This window comes from Lissotriton vulgaris, chromosome 12 (genome assembly GCF_964263255.1).
Source record: "Lissotriton vulgaris chromosome 12, aLisVul1.2, whole genome shotgun sequence".
In the NCBI taxonomy this organism is placed as follows: domain Eukaryota; kingdom Metazoa; phylum Chordata; class Amphibia; order Caudata; family Salamandridae; genus Lissotriton; species Lissotriton vulgaris.
In genome coordinates, this window is record NC_141700.1 from 627,843,490 (window position 1) to 627,870,355 (window position 26,866).

Below are 26,866 nucleotides of genomic sequence, written 5' to 3' on the forward strand. Positions count from 1 at the left end.
AGTGCAACTCAGTCAAGGAAAGAAAGGCCTATATGGTGGACGATGATTGGAGGAAGCTGAGCCCCACAGTAGAGGAGCCTCACATCAGTACTCCATCTCAACATCAGCCTTTTACTTTGCCAAAACACACCACAGGTAGAGATTCCCTATGGTGGAAACCCTATGATACCCTTAGGGCAGCGGTCTTCAATCTGTGGGGCGCGACCCCCAGGGGGATCGTGGAGTCCTGGGAAGGGGGTCGCAGATTCTGCAGAGTGCAGTTCCTAGCATTGGGCTGAGGGTGCTCGGCGGAGGCCTAATTCACACCGAGGTGTGAAAAACATCAACTGCCTCATTAACAAGTAAAAGGTCTTTTAAAGACCTGTCAAGTACTTAGGTGTGACTGTGTGTGTCTGTCCCTGAAGCTGTTTCGGCCTGGCTCACATACACGAGCTGGGAGGAGCGGGGGGGGGGGGCTGGGGGAGTGGCTGTAGTTTAGCCCTGTGACTGAAATGGATGTTGCGCACCTAGAGCTGTGGGTCCCATGACACGTCCCCCGCCCCCAGGAGGGAGGCACAGAGATGCCCTCCCATGAGTGGGAAAGAAGAATGAAGACGACGCAGAGAGATACTGATCCCCCCCCTGAGAGAGGCACAGAAAGGGTGGGTGGATGAATGATGGGTGGATGAATGGATGAAAGGCTGAAGGATGGATGGATGTGTGAAAAGGTGGGTGGATGAATGATGAGTGGTTGGATGAATGAAAGGGTGGATGGATGAATGATGGATGTATGGATGGAAGGATAGATTGGTGAAGGATAGATGTATGGATGGAAGAATGAAAGGATGGACTGATGAAGAATGGATGGATGAAAGGGTGGATGGATGGATGTGTAAAAAGATGGGTGGATGAATGAAGGGTGAATGGATGGATGAAGGGTGGATGGATGAATGATGGATGTATGGATGGAAGGAATGAAAGGGTAGATGGATGAAGGATAGATTGGTGAAGGATAGATGTATGGATGGAAGAATGAAAGGGTGGACGGATGAAGGATGGATGGATGGATGAAAGGGTGGATGGATGAATGATGGATGGATGGATGTGTAAAAAGATGGGTGGATGAATGATGGGTGAATGGATGGATGAAAGGGTGGATGGATGGATGGGAGGATGAAAGGGTGGATGGATGAAGGATGGATGTATGGAGCGGAGGATGGAAGGGTGGATGGATGTATGAATAGATAAAAGGTTGCATGGATGAATGATGGATGGATGTGTGAAAAGGTGAGTGGATGAATGATGGGTGGATGGAAGGAAGGGTGGATGGGTAAAGGATGGGTGAATGGATGGATGAAAGGGTGGATGGATGAATGATGGATGGATGTGTGAAAAGGTGGGTTGATGAATGATGAGTGAATGGATGAATGAAAGGGTGGATGGATGAATGATGGATGTATGGATGGAAGGATGAAAGGGTGGATGGATGAAGGATAGATTGGTGAAGGATAGATGTATGGATGGAAGAATGAAAGGGTGGACGGATGAAGGATGGATGGATGGAAGGGTGGATGGATGAATGATGGATGGATGGATGTGTAAAAAGATGGGTGGATGAATGATGGGTAAATGGATGGATGAAAGGGTGGATTGATGAATGATGGATGTATGGATGGAAGGATGAAAGGGTGGATGGATGAATGATAGATTGGTGAAGGATAGATGTATTGATGGAAGGATGAAAGGGTGGACGGATGAAGGATGTATGGATGTATGTGTGAAAAGGTGGGGGGTGAATGATGGGTAGATGGATGGATGAAAGAGTGGGTGGGTGGATGGATGTATGGATGAAAGGGTGGATGGATGACGGATGGGAGGATGAAAGAGTGGATGGATGAAGGATGGATAAAAGGTTGCATGGATGAATGATGGATGGATGTGTGAAAAGGTGGGTGGATGAATGATGGGTGGATGGAAGGAAGGGTGGATGGGTGAAGGATGGATGTATGGATGGAAGGATGAAAGGGCGGATGGATGTATGGATGGAAGGATGAAAGGGTGGATGGATGGATGTGTGAAAGTGTGGGTGGATGAATGATGGAGGTATGTGATGAGGTCTAACAGGCGCATTTATGGTTGTTAAAAGTTGATGAAGAGGAGTACCAGTTTCTAGAAACGTTTGTCGGAAGGGGGTCCTTACGCCTAAAAAGGTTTTACAAGGGGGTCTCAGCATCAAAAAGTTTGAAGACCTCTGCCTTAGGGTAATGGATTGCTTAGTGGACCATGACACAGGGGGTAACCATGCTAGTGCAGGTACTTCCTTATATGGCCACTCAGGCAATATAGGCTTACCTGGTCAAGGATAGCCTTATCTCCTTTCGTTTGGGGGGGGGGGGTTGTGTAGGAAGGTGGATACCTGACTATGGTTACACCAGATATTTTGCCTAGTGTCTAGCTGGTTTTCGACTTAGTTGGCCTGGGGTCCTGCTAATCAGGGCCCCAGGCTATCTGCTCTCTCTTTAAAATGGACTCCATGTACCCTAGGTACATCTCCAATTGGATACTGGGTCACCTTATGAGCTCCTGTACAGAGTACTATAGGTACCCAGGGCATAGGTGCATCCAAGGCCTATCAGGGGCTGCAGCATATCTTTTGCCACCCCTGGCTGGCCATCCAAATTGACACAACTGGCTGATCACTCAGCTGGGGCAAGGTGGTGTAATCACCCCTTGCTTAGACATAGTATACCTATATCTAACCTTATATCTGGACACATATACACTTATAAGTCACTCCTATGGCAGGCCTTAACAATCCTGGAGGCAGAGTGCTTGGTTTTATGTGAGATGGTGCTCTAGCATGAGCTGAGCCTGTTTGCAGCTTTCGGAACCATGTCCTTTAGCTGTTCTGGAATATTGCCATACCATATACTCTTAAGTGCATTATAATCCTTGCGGTTACATGCTAACTATGGTTTGGCTTTATCAAAACATGTCGAGTAAGTTGTCATACAATTTGGAATACTACCCCCTCACCAGTTCTGGCGACGGGGGTAGCATTCCATCCTTCTAGAGGGAGAAGACATGTTGTTCTAACTATTCCCGGTTAAAGTTAACCAGAGCCCCAGCTTCACAAAATGGACGCTGCTGCCACAGTCACAAGTCTGACCTCCTGCTGCTGGGAGTCCTTCCAGCGAGGGAGGCTTGGACAATAGGTTTCCTGCCTTGGGAGGTGCTAGCCCCACCCCAGACAGGACTTTGTGTATTGGGACAGGGAGGGCTGAAAGGATTGTGACACTGCCTGGAGCACACAAGGTGTCCCATGCATAGTCCCGTTCAAACCGGTGCGGGGGCTTCCCTGACCCAGCTCTGGCGCGAAACTGGACAAAGGGAAAGGGGTGTAACCACCCCCTTCCCTGGTCCCACCCATAGGAGGGACCTAGCAGGTAATAAAGCCCCTAAGATTCGTATATAGGTAGGAGGTGAGTCTAGAGACTTTAGATTATCCTGACTGAAACTTTGAAACAAAACTCTGGACCTTCATCACTCTACTTTGGAAAAAGACGACTGAAGAATCTCCCTTGTGGTCAAGGAGGGACACCCTGCACAAGCAGGCATCATCCAGCAATCGACGACTTGCTTTGCCGCCGCCTCCCGTCAGAGCCCGAGTGCAGAGCCTGACAAGAACCGGATTCCCAGGCATCCAACAGCCCGATCCACAGTCCCTGCATAGCTGAGACCCGTGGAGGCGACGAGAGACGTGGGACCGGCCATCTTGAAAAGTCTACGAGCTGCTAATTGTGCAGCCCCCGAGGCCTCCTCGAAGCTGTACATTGGGGATTGAGAAGCCCCAGCCCGAGCAGCATCTGCACCGAAGATCAGCCCTGCACACTCCACGAGTTCTGTGTGGGGCCCTTTTGCATTTTCCTGTTCGACGCGTCTGCCCGGTCACTTGCCCGTTGGCTAGTGGCCATCTTGGCGACGAACCCGAGAAACTACACCGCTGGTCTGGTTGCTCCAGACTGGCCCTTGCTTCCCTCAAAAGAAGCAGCCCCTCAGACCTTGCTGGTCTGAGTAAGAAGCCAACATCGTTTCCTGCGTGGGTTGCCTTTGCCAAGGCTTGTTGCCTCCAAACTTGAAGCCGACACCGCCAACAGCGAGAGCCTTCGTGGGACAGTCCATGCCTGACTCCTGGTCGTCGTCGATGACTCCTGGTCCACGTGGCTGCAGAGACAAGCTGCCCTTCAGCACCTAATCGCATCCCGACATCGCCTGGTTCCGTCCTGGTTCCATCCATTCCATTTTAATCTAAAAACCCCTTTGCTGCCTTCCGTGTGGTGGCCGACTGATCTTAACCCACCCCCCATCCCTGCGTACTCCGCCCGTAACCTTGGGTTCCATTTTGACAACGAACTCTCATGCAAAACTCAAATCCAAAAGGTTACATCTGCCTGTTTTGGCAAGCTAAAGAGGATTAAAAAAAATGTCCCCTATCTGTCTTGGGACTCGATGAGGACTGTTGTGCACGCCCTCATCACTTCACACCTGGACTATTCCAACAGTCTTTATGTAGGGGCGCCTGCATACCTACGCCACCGACTTCAGATCGTCCAAAACGCGGCGGCAAGACTGATTTGTCATGTCCCCTATCGGCACTCCATTTCCCCGTACCTGAAGAACTTACATTGGCTCCAGATCTCTCATCGCATACAGTTCAAAGCCCTGGTCCTGGCCTTCAGAGCACTCAGTGGTTATGGGCCTGGTTATCTCAGAGACAGATTGAAGCAGGTCCAATCAGTTCGCTCCCTTAGATCCAACCACCTCCGTCTCCTACTACCTCCCCGCTTTCATCGTTCTAGAAGAGGAGGTAGAGCCTTTGCAGTGGTTACTGCTAAGCTGTAGAACTCCCTACCGCTTGGCCTCAGACTCACCGAATCAGAACCCCTTTTCAGGTCCAAATTGAAAACATACCTGTTCTCCTGCTACTAGTTGCCTTGATCACTGCAGTTCCTGTCCTCAGCGCCGGGACACCCCCGGTGGGGGTAGCCGCGCGCTTTACCAAATTCCATAATAATAACAATAATCCTGGTCACTGGCTAGTGACCCAGACTCTGTCCCATCTGCTTTCAGGTCTTCTACATCTTCGATCCACCCATGGACTCTTCTCTCCTGGTCGCCTGCAGCATCTTTTCTCTAAGGCTCCATAGATCTCCACGACGAAACCCAACATACTTTGGGACCTATTCACCCGCTTCCTGTGGGTTAGGTAACGCGAGTACTACGGTGCTCCTGTAGAGGTTTGCATCCCTAGTGTCCTAGTTTCCAGTGGTTAAGTTTTAGTCCAGTCGGAAGACTCCCAAATCTTTAACTTTGTGATTTTTACGCACCCATTGATTTCAATGTGTATACGCGTGTACCTTTAGGCACTGCACACGCATCCCGTGGGCCTCCTGTTCCCTAACCATTGTTAGTAAAGTGTAGCCCCAGCGATTCCCAAGGCCCTAGGCCTTACCATTGTTCGTGACGTGGTACTTATACCACTTTCTTAGTATATGGTTTAGCGGGCCACCCCGGCCTATCCATATTTGTGCAACTTTTGTCTATTCTATTAAGTTACTTGTTTTGCGCTTGTGCTTCTATGCTCATAAAGAGTTCAGGGGTTTGTCTAGAAATAAATACTTTATGCCCTCTTGAGTTTAGCTTAAGACTGCTTTGTCCATGCTACCTCTAGGATAGCTGGTCTATAAGGTTTACTTTACAACCATCACCATAAGGGTTGTTTGGACTGGTGCAAGGTGCTCACTAGAATAGTGAACATCATATACCAGGCCAACTTCTCACAGTTCCCCTTAGACAAGTGTTCCATTAATTAACCTTCAGATTGATGCTATCTACATAAGACAATGGCGCCTTATCAAAATCTTAAATTAACTATGTTACCCAGGCAGAAGACAGTCCAGGGCGGTTCTTATACCCTTGTGATAATCGACAAAACTGGCATTAAGGGCCTAGCGCCGAAAATGCTGTCAAAAATCTGCCTCAAGGCACTATCAATCAATCAATCAGTCAGTCAATCATTTGTAAAGCGCACTACATACCCGCGAGGGTCTCAAGGCGCTGGGGGGGGGGGGGGGGGGGGTGCTACTGATCGAACAGCCAGGTCTTGAGTATCCTCCTGAAGGTTAGCAGGTCTTGGGTCTGTCGTAGGCTCAGTGGGAGGGTGTTCCATGTATTGGCGGCGAGGTGGGAGAAGGATCTCCCACCGGTGGTTGTTCTTCGCATGCGCGGGACGATGGCGAGTGAGAGGTCGGCAGAGCGTAGCTGGCGGTTGGGGATGTAGAAGGAGAGCCGTCTGTTGAGGTAGGCTGGGCCAGTCTTGTGGAGTGCCTTGTGTGCGTGGGTGAGGAACTTGAAGGATATCCTCTTGGTGACAGTGGAGCCAGTGCAGGTTTCTCAGGTGGGGGGTGATGTGGCCGTGGCGTGGTACGTCGAGGATCAGTTGTGCCGAGGTGTTTTGGATGTGTTGTAGTCGTTTGATGAGCTTGGTCGGGGCTCCCGCGTAGAGGGCGTTTCCGTAGTCGAGTCTGCTGCTGACGAGGGCCTGGGTGACTGTCTTTCTTGTATCTGCCGGGATCCATCTGTAGATCTTGCGGAGTATGCGGAGGATGTTAAAACAGGAGGAGGAGACGGCGTTGACTTGCTTGGTCATTGAGAGCGTTGAGTCGAGGATGCTTCCCAAGCTGCGTGCGTGGTTGGTGGGTGTCGGGGATGCCCCCAGAGCCGTCGGCCACCAGGAGTCGTCCCAGGCTGAAGGGTTGGAGCCGAAGATGAGGACCTCCGTCTTGTCCGAGTTCAGCTTCAGAAGGCTGGTCTTCATCAAGTCGGCGAGGGCCTTCATTCCTTCGTGGAGGTTAGCTTTGGCCGTGATGGGGTCCTTGGTGAGGGAGAGGATCAGTTCAGTGTTGTCGGCGTAGGAGATTAATTTGAGGTCGTGCTGTCGGGCTACGTGTGCGAGCGGGCCATGTAAATGTTGAACAGCATCGGGCTGAGGGAGGATCCCTGGGGTTCGCCGCAGATGATCTCGGAGGCTTTGGAACGGAATGGGGGAGGCGGACGCTCTGGGTTCTGCCGGAGAGGAAGGAGGTGCTCCAATCCAGAGCCTTGTCTCGGATCCCTGCGGCGTGGAGGCGTGCGCGTAGTGTGCGGTGGCAGACAATGTCGAAGGCAGCAGAGAGGTGTAGGAGGATGAGTGCTGCGGTCTCGCCGTTGTCCAGCAGGGTCCTGATGTCGTCGGTGGCGGCGATAGGGGCAGTCTCAGTGCTGTGGTTGTTGTGGAACCCTGACTGGGAAGGGTCCAGGATTCTGTTTTCTTCGAGGTATCGGGGATAGCTGTCTGTTGACGGTTTTCTCGATGACCTTGGCCGGGAAGGGGAGAAGAGAGATGGGCCGGAAGTTCTTGAGGTCTTTTGGGTTTGCCTTAGGTTTTTGGAGTAGGGTGTTGATACCGGCGTGTTTCCAGATCTCTGGGAAGGTCGCAGTCTCGAGGTCTTGGTCTCGATGGTTTCATCGATGCTCACGCTGGCCCAGGCTAGCAAGGGTTCGTGGTCGATGGTGTATGGAGGGTCTGTTGTGTTGCTGTCTGTTGGGGCTGTCTCGGTGTTGAAGCTGTCGTGGATGTCTGCTATCTTGTGTTGGAAGAAGGTGGCGCGGGAGTCGCACAGGGCTTGTGACGGCGGGATGTCTTTGGTGTTGGAGCTGGGGTTGGAGAGTTCCTTCACGATATTGAAGAGCTCCTTGCTATTGTGTGCGTTGTTGTCGAGGCGGTCTTTGAAGGAGGTCCTCTTGCCGCCCTGATGAGGTGGTGGTGGTTGCGGATGGCGCCCTTGTGTGCTGCGTGGCTGTCCGGAGTTTGTTCACTGTGCCATTTCTTCTCTAGTTTCTGGCAGGCTTTCTTGGAAGCTAGGAGTTCTGGGGTGAACCAGCTGGCCCTCTTGCTGGTGTCTCTGTGGTGGGGGTTTCTTCATCAGGACGAGGGTGTTGGCGCAACCCTCGATCCAGCGTCTGAGGCTGTGGGCAGCGTCGTTGGTGTTGGAGGGTTCGGTGGATGGACAGAGAGCGAGGTTTGCATGTAGTTGGTCTTCGGTGATTTTGATCCAGCAGCAGCGGGGGATATGTTGGGTGCGGTGGGTTTCTGGAAGACGAAGTGGATGCAGCGGTGGTCGGTCCAGAGGAGTTCGGTGGGGTGGCTGATGGAGACGTACAGGCTTTAGGAGAAGACGGGGTCGAGCATGGCTGGCGTAGTGGGTGGGCGTTGTGACGAGTTGCTTCAGTCAGAGGTTGGCGAGGTTATCGATCAGGGTTGTGGAGTTGTTGTCATTGTTGTTCTCAAAGTGAAAGTTCAGGTCTCCGAGGAGGATGTAGTCAGTGGAGGTCAGGTTGTGCGTGCTGATCAAGTCGGCAATGGAGTCGCTGAACTGGGGGCGGGGTTTGGGGGGGGTCGGTAGACAAGGGTGCCTCTGAGGGTGGAATTAGGGTCTGTGTGGATCTGGAAATGCATGTGTTCGGCGATGCTGAGCGCGTCGTCAGTGCTAATCGAGACACGGATGCTGTTCTTGTGGACGATGGCGATTCCTCCTCTGACTCCGTTGGTGCGGTCTCTGCGGGTGATCTTGTAGCCGTCTGGGATGGCTATGGCAATGTCGGGTGCGGAGGAGTCAACCAGGTCTCTGTCAGGAAGGCGACGTCAGGGGATGTTGTGTCGAGCAGGTCCCAGAGCTCGACGGCATGCTTGCGTGCAGAGCGGGTGTTCAGTAGTATGCATCGGAGGTGGTTGGGGTCTTTCTTGGCGGTGGTTCGTCGGCTCGGAGGCTGGTGTCGCTGCAGTTCCGGCAGGTGACGGGCCGTGTGTGCGTTTCGGGGCGGCCTTGAAGCAGGTGTGGCTCCGTCCGGAGTTGAGAGCGTGCAGAGTGCTGACGTTGTAGTGGCGGCGGCCGTCGTGGCGGGTGCGGGGGTCAGGGGTTCTGGTCTAGGGCGCAGTCCAGGGGGCTCGCCTTAGGCGCGCCAGCGGCACAGCAGCTGGCATATATGGGGAGGTGGGAGGGAGGAGCAGCTGGGAGGCGGGGGCAGCGAATGGGCAGTGGGCAGTCAGGGGGGCAGATTCGCAGGGGACGCAGCGACGAGGCTAGTGAGGGACAACAAAGGTAATAGAAGGAAAAGGGGCACAAAATCGAGGGTAAAACGAGTGGCACAGAAGGCAAAAGGGCACAAAAAACGAGTGGAACAGAATGCAAAAGGGGCACAGAAACGAGGGAAAAACTAGTGGCACAGTGGGCAGAAGGGCACAAAAAACGAGTGGAACAGAGGGCAGAAGGGCACAAAACACGAGTGGAACAGAAGGCAAAAGGGGCACAAAAACGAGGTAAAAACGAGTGGCACAGAGGGCAGGAGGGCACAAAGAAACGAGTGGAACAGATGGCAGAAGGGCACAAAAAACGAGTGGAACAGAAGGCAAAATGGACACAAAAACGAGGGAAAAACGAGCGGCGCAGAAGCCAGAAGGGCACAAAAACGAGTGGAACAGAAGGCAAAAGGGGCACAAAAACTAGGGAAAAACGAGTGGCACAAAGGGCAGAAGGGCACAAAAAAACAAGTGAAACAGAGGGCAGAAGGGCAGAAAACACGAGTGGAACAGAAGACAAAAGGGGCACAAAAATAAGGGAAAAACAAGTGGCACAGAAGGCAAAAGGGCACAGAAATACCGGAAAAACAAGTGGCACAGAGGCAAAATACAGAATACAGAAATTTAGGGACAGCTAAGAACAGAAGGCAGAACAGGCAGAGAGGCACGGGGCAGCAAGGGGAACAGAAGGGAAAATTGGGCAGAGACACGGGGGCAGCGAGGGGTACAGAAGAAAAGACCGGGCAGAGAGAGCACAGGGACAGCAAGGGGAACAGAGGGAGGAAAAAGGGGCACGGACCACGTACACGCAGCGGGGGAAGACAGACAACAGCAGTCACAGACACAACAATGAAAATACAGGCAATACAATAAAAGCAACAAAGCGGAGGATGAACAAACCTACCTACGGCCTACCACTGGCCACCTGGGATGAGGCGCAGGTGGTAGCCTGCGGGTGGTGGAGGGCCTCGAACTTCCTCAGCAGCGGCAGCTGGGGCAGGGAGGCACAGGCGGTGCTGTGCGGAGCGACCTACCTGGTGGGGTCAAGGGTCACTCTCCTCAGCGACCGCCATATATGGGGAGGTGGGAGGGAGGAGCAGCTGGGAGGCGGAAGGCGGGGGCAGCAAATGGGCAGTCAGGGGGACGGGGCCGCAGGGGGAAACGAGTGGCCAGAAGGCAAAAGTAGCACAAAAACAAGGAAAAAACAAGTGGCACAGAAGGCAGAAGGGCACAAAAAAACGAGTGGAACAGAGGGCAGAAGGGCACAAAAAACGAGGGAAAAACGAGTGGACAGAGGGCAGAAGGGCACAAAAAACGAGGGAAAAACGAGTGGAACACAGGGCAGAAAGGCACAAAAAACGAGGGGAAAACGAGTGGCACAGAGGGTAGAAGGGCACAAAAAACAAGTGGAACAGGGGGCAGAAAGGCACAAAAAACGAGAGGAAAACAAGTGGCACAGAGGGCAGAAGGTCACAAAAAAACAAGTGGAAAGGAGGGCAGAAGGGCACAAAAAACGAGAGAAAAACAAGTGGAACAGAGGGCAGAAAGGCACAGAAAACGAGGGGAAAACGAGCGGCACAGAGGGCAAAAGGGCACAAAAAACGAGTGGAACAGAGGGCAGGAGGGCACAAAAAACGAGGGAAAAACGAGTGGAACAGATGGCAGAAAGGCACAAAAAACGACAGAAAAATGAGTGGAATAGGGCAGAAAGGCACAAAAAACGAGGGTAAAACGAGTGGAACAGAGGGCAGAAAGGCACGAAAAACGAGGGAAAAACGAGTGGCAAAGAGGGCACAAAAAATGAGTGAAACAGAGGGCAGAAGGGCACAAAAAACGAGGGAAAAACGAGTTGAACAGAGGGCAGAAAGGCATAAAAACTAGGGAAAAACAAGTGGAAGAGGGCAGAAAGGCACAAAAACGAGGGACAAACGAGCGGCGCAGAAGGCAGAAGGGCACAAAAACGAGTGGAACAGAAGGCAAAAGGGGCACAAAAACGAGTGGAACAGAAGGCAAAAGGGGCACAAAAACGAGGGAAAAACGAGTGGCACAGAGGGCAAAAGGACACAAAAAACGAGTGGAACGGAGGGCAGAAGGGCACAAAACACGAGTGGAACAGAAGGCAAAAAGGGCTCAAAAACGAGGGAAAAACGAGTGGCACAGAGGGCACAAAGAAACGAGTGGAACAGAGGGCAGAAGGGCACAAAAAACGAGTGGAACAGAAGGCAAAAGGGACACAAAAACGAGGGGAAAACGAGCGGCGCAGAAGCCAGAAGGACACAAAAACGAGTGGAACAGAAGGCAAAAGGGGCACAAAAACGAGTGGAACAGAGGGCAGAAGGGCACAAAACCCGAGTGGAACAGAAGGCAAAAGGGGCACAAAAACGAGGTGAAAACGAGTGGCACAGAAGGCTGACGGGCACAAAAAACGAGTGGAACAGAAGACAAAAAGGGCACAAAAACAAGGGAAAAACAAGTGGCACAGAAGGCTAAAAGGGCACAGAAATACCGGAAAAATGAGTGGCCCAGAGGCAAAATACAGAATACAGAAATACAGGGGCAGATAAGAACAGAAGGCAGAACGGGCAGAGAGGCACGGGGGCAGCAAGGGAACCAGAAGGGAAAACCGGGCAGAGACACAGGGGCAGCGAGGGGGACAGAAGGAAAGACCGGGCAGAGAGAGCACGGGGACAGCAAGGGGAACAGAAGGGAAAACCGGGCAGAGACACGGGGGCAGCGAGGGGTACAGAAGGAAAGACCGGGCAGAGAGAGCACGGGGACAGCAAGGGGAACAGAGGGAGGAAAAAGGGGCACGGACCACGTACAGGCAGCGAGGGAAGACAGACAACAGCAGTCACAGACACAACAATGAAAATACAGGCAATACAATGAAAGCAACAAAGCGGAGGATGAACAAACCTACCTACGGCCTACCACTGGCCACCAGGGATGAGGCGCAGGTGGTAGCCTGCGGGCGCTGGAGGGCCTCGAACTTCCCCAGCAGCGGCAGCTGGGGCAGGGAGGCACAGGGAGTGCTGTGCGGAGGGGGAGCGACCTACCTGGTGGGGTCAAGGGTCGCTCTCCTCACCGCGCAGCGGGTGCCATATATGGGGAGGTGGGAGGGAGGAGCAGCTGGGAGGCGGAAGGCGGGGCAGCAAATGGGCAGTCAGGGGGGCGGGCCGCAGGGGGAAACGAGTGGCCAGAAGGCAAAAGTAGCACAAAAACAAGGAAAAAACGAGTGGCACAGAAGGCAGAAGGGCACAAAAAAGAGGGAAAAACGAGTGGAACACAGGGCAGAAAGGCACAAAAAACGAGTGGCACAGAGGGTAGAAGGGCACAAAAAAACAAGTGGAACAGAGGGCAGAAGGGGACAAAAAACGAGGGAAAAATGAGTGGAACACAGGGCAGAAAGGCACAAAAAACGAGGGAAAAATGAGTGGCACAGAGGGTAGAAGGGCACAAAAAACGAGTGGAACAGAGGGCAGAAAGGCACAAAAAACGAGAGGAAAACGAGTGGCACAGAGGGCAGGTCACAAAAAAACAAGTGGGAAAGAGGGCAGAAGGGCACAAAAATCGACAGAAAAACGAGTGGAACAGAGGGCAAAAAGGCACAGGAAACGAGGGAAAAACGAGTGGCACAGAGGTGAAAAGGGCACAAAAAACGAGCGGAACAAAGGGCAGAAGGGCACAAAAAACCGAGGGAAAAACAAGTGGAACAGATGGCAGAAAGGCACAAAAAACGACAGAAAAACGAGTGGAACAGGGCAGAAAGGCACAAAAAACGAGGGAAAAACAAGTGGAACAGAGGGCAGAAAGGCACGAAAAACTAGGGAAAAACGAGTGGCACAGAGGGCACAAAAAACGAGTGGAACAGAGGGCAGAAGGGCACAGAAATCAAGGGGGAAACGAGTGGAACAAAGGGCAGAAAGGCAGAAAAACGAGGGAAAAACGAGTGGCACAAAAGGGAAAAAGGGCACAGAAATACCGGAAAAACGAGTGGCACAGAGGCAAAATACAGAATACAGAAATACAGGGGCAGCTAAGAACAGAAGGCGGAACGGGCAGAGAGGCACGGGGGCAGCAAGGGGAACAGAAGGGAAAACCGGGCAGAGACACGGGTGCAGCGAGGGGTACAGAAGGAAAGACCGGGCAGAGAGCGCACGGGGACAGCAAGGGGAACAGAGGGAGGAAAAAGGGGCATGGACCACCTACTGGCAGCGGGGGAAGACAGACTACAGCAGTCACAGACACAACAATGAAAATACAGGCAATACAATAAAAGCAACAAAGCAGAGGATGAACAAACCTACCTACGGCCTACCACTGGCCACCAGGAATGAGGCGCAGGTGGTAGCCTGCAGGTGGTGGAGGGCCTCAAACTTCCTAAGCAGCGGCAGCTGGGGCAGGGAGGCACAGGCGGTGCTTTGCGGAGGGGGAGCAACCTACCTGGTGGGGCAAGGGTCGCTCTCCTCACCGCGCAGCGGCCGCCATATATGGGGAGATGGGAAGGAGGAGCAGCTCGGAGGCGGGAGGTGGGGGCAGCGAATGGGCAGTCAGGGGGAGGGCCGCAGAGGGCACAGCGGCAGGGAAAACGAGTGGAACAGAAGGCAAAAGGGGCACAAAAACAAGGAAAAAACGAGTGGCACAGAAGGCAGAAGGGCACAAAAAACAAGTGGAACAGAGGGCAGCAGGGCACAAAAAAGAGGGGAAAACGAGTGGAACAGAGAGCAGAAAGGCACAAAAAACGAGTGGCAATGAGGGCAGAAGGGCACAAAAAAACGAGTGGAACAGAGGGCAGAAGGGCACAAAAAACAAGGGAATACGAGTGGAACAGAGGGCAGAAAGGCAGAAAACGAGGTAAAATCGAGTGGAACAGAGGGCAGAAAGGCACGAAAAACGAGAGGCACAGAGGGCAAAAGGGCACAAAAAACGAGTGGAACAGAGGGCAGAAGGGCACAAAAAACGAGGGAAAAACGAGTGGAACAGATGGCAGAAAGGCACAAAAAACTACAGAAAAACGAGTGGAACAGGGCAGAAAGGCACAAAAAACGAGGGAAAAACGAGTGGAACAGAGGGCAGAAAGGCACGAAAAACGAGGAAAAAACGAGTGCAACAGAGGGCAGAAAGGCGCAAAAAACGATGGAAAAACGAGTGGAACAGGGGGCAGAAAGACACAAAAATGAGGAAAAAACGAGTGGCACAGAAGGCAAAAAGGGCACAGAAATACCGGAAAAACAGAGTGGCACAGATGCAAAATACATAATACAGAAATACAGGGGCAGCTAAGAACAGAAGGCAGAACGGGCAGAGAGGCACGGGGCAGCAAGGGGAACAGAAGGGAAAACCGGGCAGAGTCACGGGGGCAGCGAGGGGTACAGAAGGAAAGACCGGGCAGAGAGAGCACGGGGACAGCGAGGGGAACAGAGGGAGGAAAAAGGGGCATGGGCTACGTACAGGCAGCAGGGGAAGACAGACAACAGCAGTCACAGACACAACAATGAAAATACAGGCAATACAATAAAAGCAATAAAGCGGAGGATGAACAAACCTACCTACGGCCTACCACTGGCCACCAGGGATGAGGCGCAGGTGGTAGCCTGCGGGTGGTGGAGGGCCTTGAACTTCCTCAGCAGCGGCAGCTGGGGCAGGGAGGCACAGGCAGTGTTGTGCGTAGGGTGAGCGACCTACCTGGTGGGGTCAAGGGTCGAACTTTATTTTGGCAGATGTATACTGTTGTTTTGTATTTTTTCCGCACAATGTTGTTCATTAGTGCAAAACTGTGTGTATTTTGTACTGCAAATATGCATGTGGATACTTTTAAATGTCTATACTCTAAAGACCAGACAATATGAATGATCAGGTTTCATTACGAGAAACAAAGGATTATTCATGAGTGAGGTGCCATTCTCTATCACACCCTGGTATTCAAGTTGATCTAGGATCCCCCTGACTTTGCTTCATGTTTTATTGGGTATTGTCTCTGTGGTTGAGTAATTGCTTTTAATTGTATGTCATGATGAGGTGACTCCTCATCCCACCCAACATGATTTTGGTTAAGTTCCGGAGTTAAGGCCCACTTTTAATCCATTCTGGTATGAGGTCGGAGAAGGCAGGTAAAATAACTTCTTCCATTGGGCAATCCATTACCAAATCAGGTGGCCAATCTTTTTTGGCCAAAAGAATATTGTAACCAGATGTCTGGTTCTCCCAAAAGAGACCTTTTACCTTCCTGGGTATTTCTGGTTCCCAGATTATCTCTACCATGCGAAGAATATGTGTCTGTGATAAAACTTAGATAATTCTCGCTCCTGCTGTGCGGGAGTGAATTCCCTCAGGCGTTGGCATATAGCCACCGCTGCTGCCTGCCCTTTTTTGTTTCTTAACAAAATGGCCGATACCTGGGCAAAATTATCCCCAGATCTAGGGCAGGCTCTGCCCTGTACTCATTCTGAATCTGTTTAGGTACATCTTGTATAACTGCTATTGATGGGGTACCATGTGTTCTGGTATATACAGCAGTAACAATTGTACCCCAAGTGACACAATCTTCTATTGGGGGAGCCATCCCCATTGGCAAGCACATTGTCTGTATTCTGTGTTTTTCCTGCAGGCCCGTATGGGGAAAATATGTTTCAAGCTGTGCTGTTTTCTGTGCTATCCAGAACGGAAATATCTCCCGGGTGGTGGGAATTTTTCCCGTAGTGACATTCAGTGTTTGTGGGCTAATACCTTTAGTAACCCTTGAAGGTTGGGCTATTAATGTTCTCATTATGTATTGTGTGAGATTTCTGTACATTTTTACTAAATCTCTGTAGAGTGTACGCATTCTTGCTGCTAATAAAGCAACAATGGATGCTGTATGTATGAAGCTAAGACTGGCCAGGTCGCTCCCTCTCTGCTGAGCGGGCCGAGTCTCACGCGGTGGTATGGGGGCAGGGTGCCTTTAAACCAACTAATGTGGTCTTGGTAAGTTAACTGGACTTTTAAGTCCACGTATGGGAAATACTCATCAGGTAGTTCAACTTTAATGTATTCATGAAATAACTGTGTGTGTGCATCTGCGGGCAGGAATTTAACCCAAGAATAGAACACCTCTGTTCTGAATACTTTGTGTGCCTCAACCACAAAGGTAATATCTCCACCTGTTGCCGGGATGCCATGTTGTAGCAATTTCATAGTAACTGTCTGTCTGCAATTTTCTGAAATATTTAGTCCAATTATCTATTCTTCAATGTCCTCAGTTTGTTCGGTCATTGTTGGAGCAGTTGTATTTTAGCTACATTTTAGAGAGCTATGATATGCACAAGGCAGGAACTTTTAATCCTTCATGATTGATTAAACTACAGCCAATACATCCGTTATACCTACTCTGCTGATGCAGATTTGTTTCCCTTCCCACTTCAGACGTCTTCCGTTTAAATGTGAGTAGAAGCATTTGAGAAATCACGACTGAACTACTCAGATTGCCTATTAAATAAGAGCAAAACCAACGTTGGGGGAATCATGTTGGGTAACTTCTACTAATCTGTAGGATCTGCGCATTGTTTGAACAACATAAACTAATGGCCTGGTACCAAGACTGATTTTGGACACCCACCGCAGGATATGCTGGCCTATAGACCAGCTAACTCATAGTGCCACCGTAAGCCCCCCTAGTCTATCAGGGAGTGAATGGTTTCTGGCAGCCACTAAACATGACAACCCAGACCCTCAGGGATCGTGTAAATAGTAAAGAACGTTTCGGTCAGTCACTCATGCTCACTTATTTTCAGAGAAATATACAGAGAATACACAGTGGGACATTTTCAATAATATTTATTGAACCAATGTTATTCTTGCATAAAACATGTGTGCTGCAATGATTAGTGGACAGAAGCAAATAAATGTGATTACAAGCACCAAAAGGGTAAATAGTAGCTAAAGTTCCACCATTGTGCTAAAATAATGTTTATATATTCAGGTATATAATCAAGCGTACTCCTACGATGGGGACTCTACTCTGAGTGTACCTAGAGTGTGTGTATGTGCAAAGCCAAGAATCCCCCCAAGGGACGATCCAACCCTATTACCTGATGGGATAGAGTGAAGTACGAGATGTCAGACCGCTGCGTGGTGATTTCTCAGCATGCAAGGACCTAGCTGTTAATGGAAGGACCTCCTCTACTAATCTATTGGGATTCTCATCTTTTATAATAGAAAGCAGCTTTGCAATGTGCATATTGATTAGTGATGTTATGGATATGTAGTTAGCCCTGTTGCCCCGATGATGCAGATAGTGATGACATTTGTACGTAGTGTAAAACAAGACCTTGTACATGATGTTCAGGGCATTGTGATAATATTGTATGTGAAGCTAAGTGTGTAAACAAGTTTAGTTTCAAGGAAACTAATCTAACGTTGTCGTGTACGCAAATATGTGCAAAAGGTCATAACTGGAAATGTTATTTGTGAGGACAATGTTAGAAATAAGCTGCTTCACTACATGGGCCTAACTTGGGAATATAACATGATTTTACTAGTAATAGAAGTAGGATCTGTTTTTGCCAGGAACTCATCCCCCCTAAAAACACTGCCTAGTATGTTCTACTGACCATGTACACACCAGCACCTTTCAATCAATCTCAGGATAATGTTTCTCCATTGATCACGGTGTCCATGAAGCTGAATGCATTAATTCTGCTTCTGAAAGAACAGCTCTAAGGCCCTTGAGACCTGTCATTATAATTAGTCTTATATTTTGAAACTGACGTATGTGTAGGAGGAGCCCTCAAAGGTGTTTGGCATTAGTAGTAAGACTCTGCACTACCAACAACATGGAGCCCTGAGGCGTCTGTTCTATCAATCGGAAAGAGTTAAGCTGTACTCAGTTGCCTTTGAACTCTTGCAGCTCTTTACTTTGGGTTATCTCTAAAATGCTCCTGTGAATGAGACACAGGTGCCAGGTAGAATGCTTCAATGTTTCAGGTTTGTTCATACAGGACTTTTTCCTCCTCGCCCTTCATTACTGATCTCGCTCCTTCCTCATCTACATTTTCAGGCATCCCTTGCACCGTTGATTACAATCTTTTGGTCTGTTTTCCCCTAGTTATACCAAATGGTGCATGGATGCCTGCATTTGTTTAATGTACTGTATAAAATATTTCTTGAAGTTGTGGTATTTCGCTGTGTGACTGTGTGCTTCTCTCTTGTTGTCAGGTACCTCTGTGATGCAAGTGACTGCTACTGATGCAGATGATGCAGAGGACACTTACAATGGAGTTGTTTATTACAGAATCATTGATCAGGAACCAAAGATTCCAAATGATCAGATGTTTACAATCAATAAGGATAATGGAGTGATCAGCGTGATCTCCACTGCGCTGGACTATCAGGTTAGTGAAAATGTATGAACCTTACGAATCCCATTGTAGCAATGTAACAAAACTTTGAAACAGAATAACATTTAGCCCAGCTCAAGTGGGTCCTCTTCTTGTATGCGCCCTGTTCTCTGTGTATTCTCCTTCTCCACTGCATTATGTGGGATCCCTCGTCTTTCGGGTGTGGTCAGTCCTCTTCTACCCAAGTCCAGGCATGACCACCTTCTAATTGGCATTATTGGGTGTTGGCTCTATTCTTCAGGGCCCGGGGCAGCCTCTACTTTTCAGCAGTGTGTGAGCCTCTTCTCTCTTTATCCCCACCTAAAATGGAAAGCATTCTCGATCTGCTCCCTCCAGCAGCCAGTCCACCCACATCAAGTGTAAGCTATTGCACCCTTTAACATCCTCCCTAAAAACAATTATTTGCAAATTGGCCGTGTAGTTTAAATATTGAGACGTGGGATGTACTGCATACTCATAAATTGATTTAAATTCCCATTCTATAAATATTTTATCTCCGTAGATAAGTTGACTTAACACGTCCAAAATATAAAATACTATGGTCCTTATTAGAAGTGATTTAGTAATACTGGAGGTAATATTGCATGGTGAATCACAAATACCATTGGGTTTTCGTCAGTGCCTTATTCCACCCCCTCCCCCCCCCATTCAGAGTTCTACAGATCGGAATGGGGGTAGTATTTACATATTTTCCCAAACTGCAATACTCACAATATTTCATTTTTCTCCTACCCACCAATTTTGTGTGTCACTTATTGGAATAGGGGTAATGTTCCAAACTAGAGAAAACTGGAATACTGTTTTTTTCCCTAGACATATTCATTCAGCCTTCTCTGATGAAGTATATGTGTGGTGAAATACCACCATATATTTACATTCAAGCCATAATTGCAATTTGCAGGCAAACACCAATTTGGGCTTGAAACAGGATGGCTGCAGTCCTTGTAATGAGTGCTTACGGTTCTAAATTATAGTAAGAAAAAACAGTATTTGTAACTGAATCTTTACGATGTTGGTGAGAAAGACAGAAAATGTATGAAAAAAATTAAGAAGGGCCAAAAAGATCAAATCAGAGTTGTGTGTCCAAATTGAAGCAGGACTAAATTTGGATTAGGTAAAGGTAGACAAAGCTGTTGGAACGAGTAGCGATAGAAAAGAACAAGAGGACTCCCAAGCTGAAACTATACAAGAAACGTATAACCAAGCCAGGAAAGGCAAAATGTTCAATACAAAAGTCGATTGAATACATATATAAAGATATTGGAAGCTCGTGAACATCTGCAAGATGAGGAGAAATCCACTAAGTGAAAGTAAACAAAAAATGGTAAAAAGACAATTTAAAATGAGGAAGAGCACCCATAGAGAAGAGAAAGAGAAGACAATTTGATGAAACTGGATTAAATAAGGAGCTTGAGTATGATGCTTTGCATAAAAAAGGGAAACATTTGAAGAATTATTCTGATGTTGTACATCTGATGGCAACATAGACCAGTTATGGACTGTTAACAAAAGTTCAGATACAGAAGCTGAGTAGGAAGAAAAATGGTATATCCAGAGAGGTTTAAGAGCCCTGTGTTTGCTTTTGAACGACATTAAGGATAAATGTGTCTCCAGGAGAGTGTACAAGGACCCCCAGCCCTGTGTGTGTCATTTTTGTGACAGTGACTCATCTGTAAGTAGACATGTCCCAGAGTTCAATAGATGGGACTGGGACTGAGGAGAACCTATGCAGAAATTAAATCATCAGCTGTTCTTCTCACTACTAAACCTCCACCTAGATGAAAATGAAATTCATATAATCTTAGAAGAATATTAGGAATAGAAGCATGACAAATATATGCAGCACATTACAGCGGTGGACAACAGTAAAAGGCAAAACCTTCTATACGGTTGTTTAGCCTAAGAGCACCCATGAGCGACAGCTTAACCATTTGATCTTTGGCCCACTGAAGCACACTGATTTCATCATTGGCATTAGTTAGTCCTCTGATGCTAGTTATGAGAACTAAGTTACAAGAAGATCATGTGTATGCCTCTCTAATATTTGCCGCCTCCTGCTAATTTGTGGACCTGGTCTTCTGTTTGACCAAAGACCCAGCTTTAAAAGTTAATGTATGATAATAATAATAAAGGCATCACTGCAGGTAGAGGCCAAATAGTAAATGAGTTTGCAGTGTTGTATGTCGATATAGATTCCAAATTTTTATGTAACAGAAAACACCCAGGCAGACTTTGAATACAAAAGCTGGCTATATGGTAAAACATAGACATAAATATATACCTAATAAAAAGTAATGCAATGGACTGAAATGATATCAAAAAGGGTAATTTTTAATAAAAGATCAATAAATACACATAATTCATACAGTACACAATAAAAAAGTTCATGTGGCTCTTTTGCAAATATCTATTAGAAACACATCATGATATATAAAAAAAGGATCTCTGTTTTCCTTTTTAATGAAGAATAGGGCTGTGTGTCAACGCGTTTCGACAAAGTCTTTTGTCTTCATCAGGACAAGTGGATATTCAGCCACTTTTTCTAAATGGAATAAAACAGTGTTTAAATGACTTTGAGATCACAGTACATTGCTTTTCTTCAGAGGTGAAATATCATCAAATTGATAGAACTTTCTCTTAGCCAGACTTATATTGTAGTATAAGTTACATAACAGATACATAGTTGGAAAACAAACACAGTACATGTACAGAACATATTTCATAAGTTCAACAAATAGCGGTACATATCTATCAATGTAGTCAAAAACTTAGTTTTAGACAAATCTGTAGATACTAATTGGAAATTGGCGTAACATTTAGAAGATTTCACATTGTAAAACAGGGCTTATCCCTATGACTAAAGCGTAACATTTAGAAGATTTCACATTGTAAAACAGGGCTTATCCCTATGACTAAAGCGTACGACCATTTCATAAAAAAGAGTTTTGTATGTCATGGTCCTTCTCTGATTTATCTAGCCATTGTTCAGTTTTTATAGTTATGGACTACTTTTATATTCATGCTAGGGGCGGGTCGAGTTATAAAAGCCAAAAAATACCCCTAATGTATTTGAATAGATTCGAGCACCTATTATTTTATACTGCATTAAGCTGATAGACAAGGGTGATATATTTAATAACAGTTAAGCGCAAAAAACATCTTCCTTGATTAATTAAATTATCTTTCAATTAAATATTTCCTTACCTAAAAAAATTATGACCAAAAAGGTTCAAAGTTGGTGAAGGGAGTAAGGCACCTTTCCTTTAGTGTCCGGATTCGGTATGTGATAACTGTTTCAAGAAAAACAATGCGCTATGTCAAATCCATTACCGAATACACAGGGTTCTCCCTATTTTAACTCGAAATTCTATTCGGTAACATTCTTACCTGCTAAAGCAGTGTTCACTGCTTCCGTCTTACTCCTACCTACACCCACTATTCGTCGTTTCTTTAAGAAGGAGGGAGTCCTCAAACAACACCTGCCATTTTGATGATCAGTTATCGTAGCGGTTGGAGTTGATGTTAACTCCGTTAACTAGAACAAATACACAGGTAGATTTTTATCAGGGCGCTTTTTTCTTTAATGACAAGAATTATTCTAAGCGTCCAGAGCGGTTTTTCTTTATTGATATTTACCTTTAGGCCTCGTGCGGTATTAAACAAGGCGCGGTAGTCATTAGAGACTAATGCGTACCATGGGTCCGCTCTTTTGAAACACAAGGCTGTGATTCAGGTAAGACGTACGTTGGTCGGGATACGCCCACTAAACAGAGAAAGAGAATAAAAAAGTGCCGCAAACCACTAAGTTAGAAGCGGAAAAAGGATAAAGGAGGAGAACTTAACACAAAGCCTATTCGGGCAAGACGGAGTTACAGAGTCACGGATTTGCGTATCACAGACGTGAGGTACGCATGCGATATACTAGATCCTTACAGTTTGTACAAGCGTGCTGCTCGAGTCGTCTCTACCTTCCTCAGTGGTTCGGGTTGATCGAATGTTGATTACATCCGGTCCTTTTACCACTGCTATTTATCTAGGTAGACCCCGCCCCTGTTTAAAGCGACAGTAAGTTTAACTCATTATAAGTAAATGCTAGAATCACCGTTTTGGAATTGAATAAACGGGGACTCAGGAATAAACATTTTGTGCTGGGATCACCGTTTGGGATTAAATGAACGGGGACTCAGGAATTAACATTATATTATTGCGCTATCATTTCATGAGCTTGTGTATTTTATTTTGGGATTAAATGAACGGGGACTCAGGAATTAACATTATATTATTGCGCTATCATTTCATGAGCTTCTGTACTTTATTAACATAACAAACTTATAACTGTGTTATGTTATTGCGTTCTCCCATGGCAATTCTTGATTTAGCCCATGGGAAAAGGTCCCGAGGGTAAAGATCCAAAAGACCTCTCTTTTTCTCCGCATCTCATCCCCTCCTTGATTTTTCTGCAGATAAATTTTTTCTAAAATACGCCATTTCAGTTCTTCAGGTTTGTGTTTGTACTCTATACAAATGATTTACTATCGGGGCTGTAGTTTTCAGTGTCTTAATCGCTGACCTATGTTCAGTTAGCCTGGTTTTTATTGCGCGGGACGTCTCGCCCACGTATCCAAGGTTACAGGGGCAAATAAGTAAATACACAACATTTTTTGTGTTACAAGTCCAGAATTCCTTTGCTTGAATTTTGATTTTATTAAACTCCATTGTTTCACCCACTACAATGGTATCACAGGATTGGCAGGAGCCACAGCGAGAGGTACCCTTGAGGGCATTTGATCCAGTAATCGATTTCTGGATAAAGGGGTTCTCCCTAGTGTTGACCTTATGCCGGGAGGAAAGGTGCCTTACTCCCTTCACCAACTTTGAACCTTTTTGGTCATAATTTTTTTAGGTAAGGAAATATTTAATTGAAAGATAATTTAATTAATCAAGGAAGATGTTTTTTGCGCTTAACTGTTATTAAATATATCACCCTTGTCTATTAGCTTAATGCAGTATAAACTAATAGGTGCTCGAATCTATTCAAATACATTAGGGGTATTTTTTGGCTTTTATAACTCGACCCGCCCCTAGCATGAATATAAAAGTAGTCCATAACTATAAAAACTGAACAATGGCTAGATAAATCAGAGAAGGACCATGACATACAAAAATCTTTTTTATGAAATGGTCGTACGCTTTAGTCATAGGGATAAGCCCTGTTTTACAATGTGAAATCTTCTAAATGTTACACTTTAGTCATAGGGATAAGCCCTGTTTTACAATGTGAAATCTTCTAAATGTTACGCCAATTTCCAATTAGTATCTACAGATTTGTCTAAAACTAAGTTTTTGACTACATTGATAGATATGTACCGCTATTTGTTGAACTTATGAAATATGTTCTGTACATGTACTGTGTTTGTTTTCCAACTATGTATCTGTTATGTAACTTATACTACAATATAAGTCTGGCTAAGAGAAAGTTCTATCAATTTGATGATATTTCACCTCTGAAGAAAAGCAATGTACTGTGATCTCAAAGTCATTTAAACACTGTTTTATTCTATTTAGAAAAAGTGGCTGAATATCCACTTGTCCTGATGAAGACAAAAGACTTTGTCGAAACGCGTTGACACACAGCCCTATTCTTCATTAAAAAGGAAAACAGAGATCCTTTTTTTATATATCATGATGTGTTTCTAATAGATATTTGCAAAAGAGCCACATGAACTTTTTTATTGTGTACTGTATGAATTATGTGTATTTATTGATCTTTTATTAAAAATTACCCTTTTTGATATCATTTCAGTCCATTGCATTACTTTTTATTAGGTATATATTTATGTCTATGTTTTACCATATAGCCAGCTTTTGTATTCAAAGTCTGCCTGGGTGTTTTCTGTTACATAAAAATTGTTGTCCCTGACCCAGGAGTCTTATCCACATCAGGGGGCCCTTGATACCGAAAAAAAAAAAAAGATATAGATTCCAAATACATTTCCCGATTCAGGCCCTTATATAGGTACAATTCGCGTTGCCCTTATATAGGCATAGAAATCCAGTCCTTATTTAGGCATAGCCCATGCTACCCAAATACAGGCATGGCTACTTCCATCCGTTCATCTACGTCGTGATCCAGTGCTCCTATAGAAAAACTGTCTCACACACACCATCTGTCACCTCAATACTCACCATATATTTCTAAACACATAAATCCAGGCCCATAATACCAATGAGACAATTTAGAGCGACTGAATCAGGTGGTTTGATTTAAAGATCTATTCACAAATATTTACATTTATATTTACATACTGCAGTTTAAATCAAGCCACAAAAGGTGGATGGATCAACTAATAGTAACTAGACCATGAATAAACAAGACCAGCTTGTCACTTCAAATCTAATTTTTTATTAACTTTATTCTCATAAAGAAAGGCGTTTACAATGATTTAAGTTTTTATTTCATAAGCAAATAGGAAAGCAGCATTTTATTAGAAAAACACAATTAGAACTGACATTCAGAAGAAAGCTCAGAAACATGAATTATTAATAAAAGATCGTTTCCATTTCCTTCAATCTATTTCCCTGTCTAACTCAAACTTCACCTAAAGGGAAGAATAATAAGTCAGCTGTCCTTACGTGCGTCAAAAGTCCGACAGCATGACACCGTCTCAGGAATCGGAAAGCAAGAGTTTTTTTTTTTCATAAACGCAATGTCAGACTTTATACCTTTTTCACTAGCTTATCTTTCTATATTTTGTATTTCTTCTCAAAATTCTCAATCTTCATTGGCTGATCCAGGTCAGTCCACATTAGGTCATACGGCTCCTGACCACATTCAAGCTTTACATAAGCTCCATTGTCTTTTCCTTTTGTGACATTCAGCTTCCTTCAAAATGTTACTTTCGGACGAGTTCAGAACATTACTTCCTAATCTTGGCAGACATACACGGATCCTGTCCTTGTGCCTTGTTTCCGTGACCACATTTTATTCAAGCAAAGTCTTTTCATTCAGCAAATATTTCCATTACACAACGCAAGGCTCCACACTGGACAAGGTTTCTTTCACGTCTGCATCTCTGTCTGCCATATTTTTCAAGAGCCAACTTAGGCCTCACTTCAGAAACTAGTTAATAAACAAACACAAGACATCAATTAATTAAAGAATTGAAACCCATTCTGTTACCCTCCCCCTTTGCTAATCAACAAGTTAATTATGTTACCTAGCTTAGCACACAAAGCAGCATCATATTTACATATCCTTAACGATTCTGGAACTCTTTGAGCATTTTATCACAAAAGACATAACGTAAGCAAGTAAAATAAGCACATGCCATTATTATTAAAAATGCCGCATTTAATACTGACGAGGACAATAGACAAAGTTAATTTTATTATTTCTCTTTTTGCAATTGCAACACAAAGCATGTTAGTCCCACGTGTAAACCCATGATGAATGCATCTTAAACTAAGTTGGTTAATGACAAAATAAAAATTTGTGGAGAAGTGTGGCTCAGGGGTTAGAGGCGGCAGACCTGGAAGCTGAGATCGGCCCTGGACCAGGGTTCAATTCCCCGCCTCGATGGGGCTTGGGCTCAATAATTCCACGGACTCGATAATTCTCGCTCCGGTGCCTACTCGACTCACGGGTTCACACTCTGCGACTCTGGGCAATAGCTTGCTTAATCTCCACAACGGCCCCTCGCGGTGGGATGCCTGGCTTTCACCTTGTGGATACCCTGCCGGGGTTATCTCACAGGGGAATACCAGGACGGGTTCCCTAAGCAAGCGCTTAGATGCCTGCGATGTGGGTAATTTGCGCTATATAAATACATGTACATTTACATTTGATCACACCACAAACTTATTAATATTATTACATTTATTAGGAGAGGTTAACTTTGCAAGTCAGAACAAAATTTTGTTCTTCATCTTGCTCCATCAACTCCCTCATCTGGTGATTTCCAAATCACGAAAATATACCCAAAATGTATGATTCTATAAATTTTCAATCATAGAACATGTTTTGCACTTTCTTAGTATTAGTATTTCTAAACTTTAGATTCAGCTATTTTTCTGCAACTATCATATTGAGCTCTTCGAAACTCTTCTAATTCTCTCCTCCCTTAGCTTGTAAATTCTCTTCTTTTCTATGACGTGCTTTCTTCTTTTGTGTAACATACAACTGATTTTGAACAAAAGTATCACTATAACTATAATTATCAAAGGAAAAACTATTTTACCTATAATTGAACTACCTATCTCTTGAAACCAGTGCTTAATTGCTGTAAATCTTTTACTAAGACGTTCTGGAAAACTCATCTTCTAAAGGTTCTACCTC

General features: G+C 46.2%; 1 protein-coding gene across 3 annotated transcripts in view; it reads left to right on the top strand.

Annotated features, from left to right (window-relative positions):
- LOC147677881 (blastomere cadherin-like) overlaps positions 1-26,866 on the top strand; it is a 352,327-nt gene that overhangs the window by 157,336 nt on the left and 168,125 nt on the right. For all 3 annotated transcript variants that reach the window (XR_015302467.1, XM_086945778.1, XM_086945777.1), the window contains one exon: positions 18,350-18,525. Coding sequence is in view for 2 of the 3 variants with exons in the window: in XM_086945778.1 (XP_086801904.1) it covers positions 18,350-18,525 (176 nt within the window). In the remaining variant the exon portion in view is untranslated. The remainder of the gene's footprint in view (positions 1-18,349; positions 18,526-26,866) is intronic.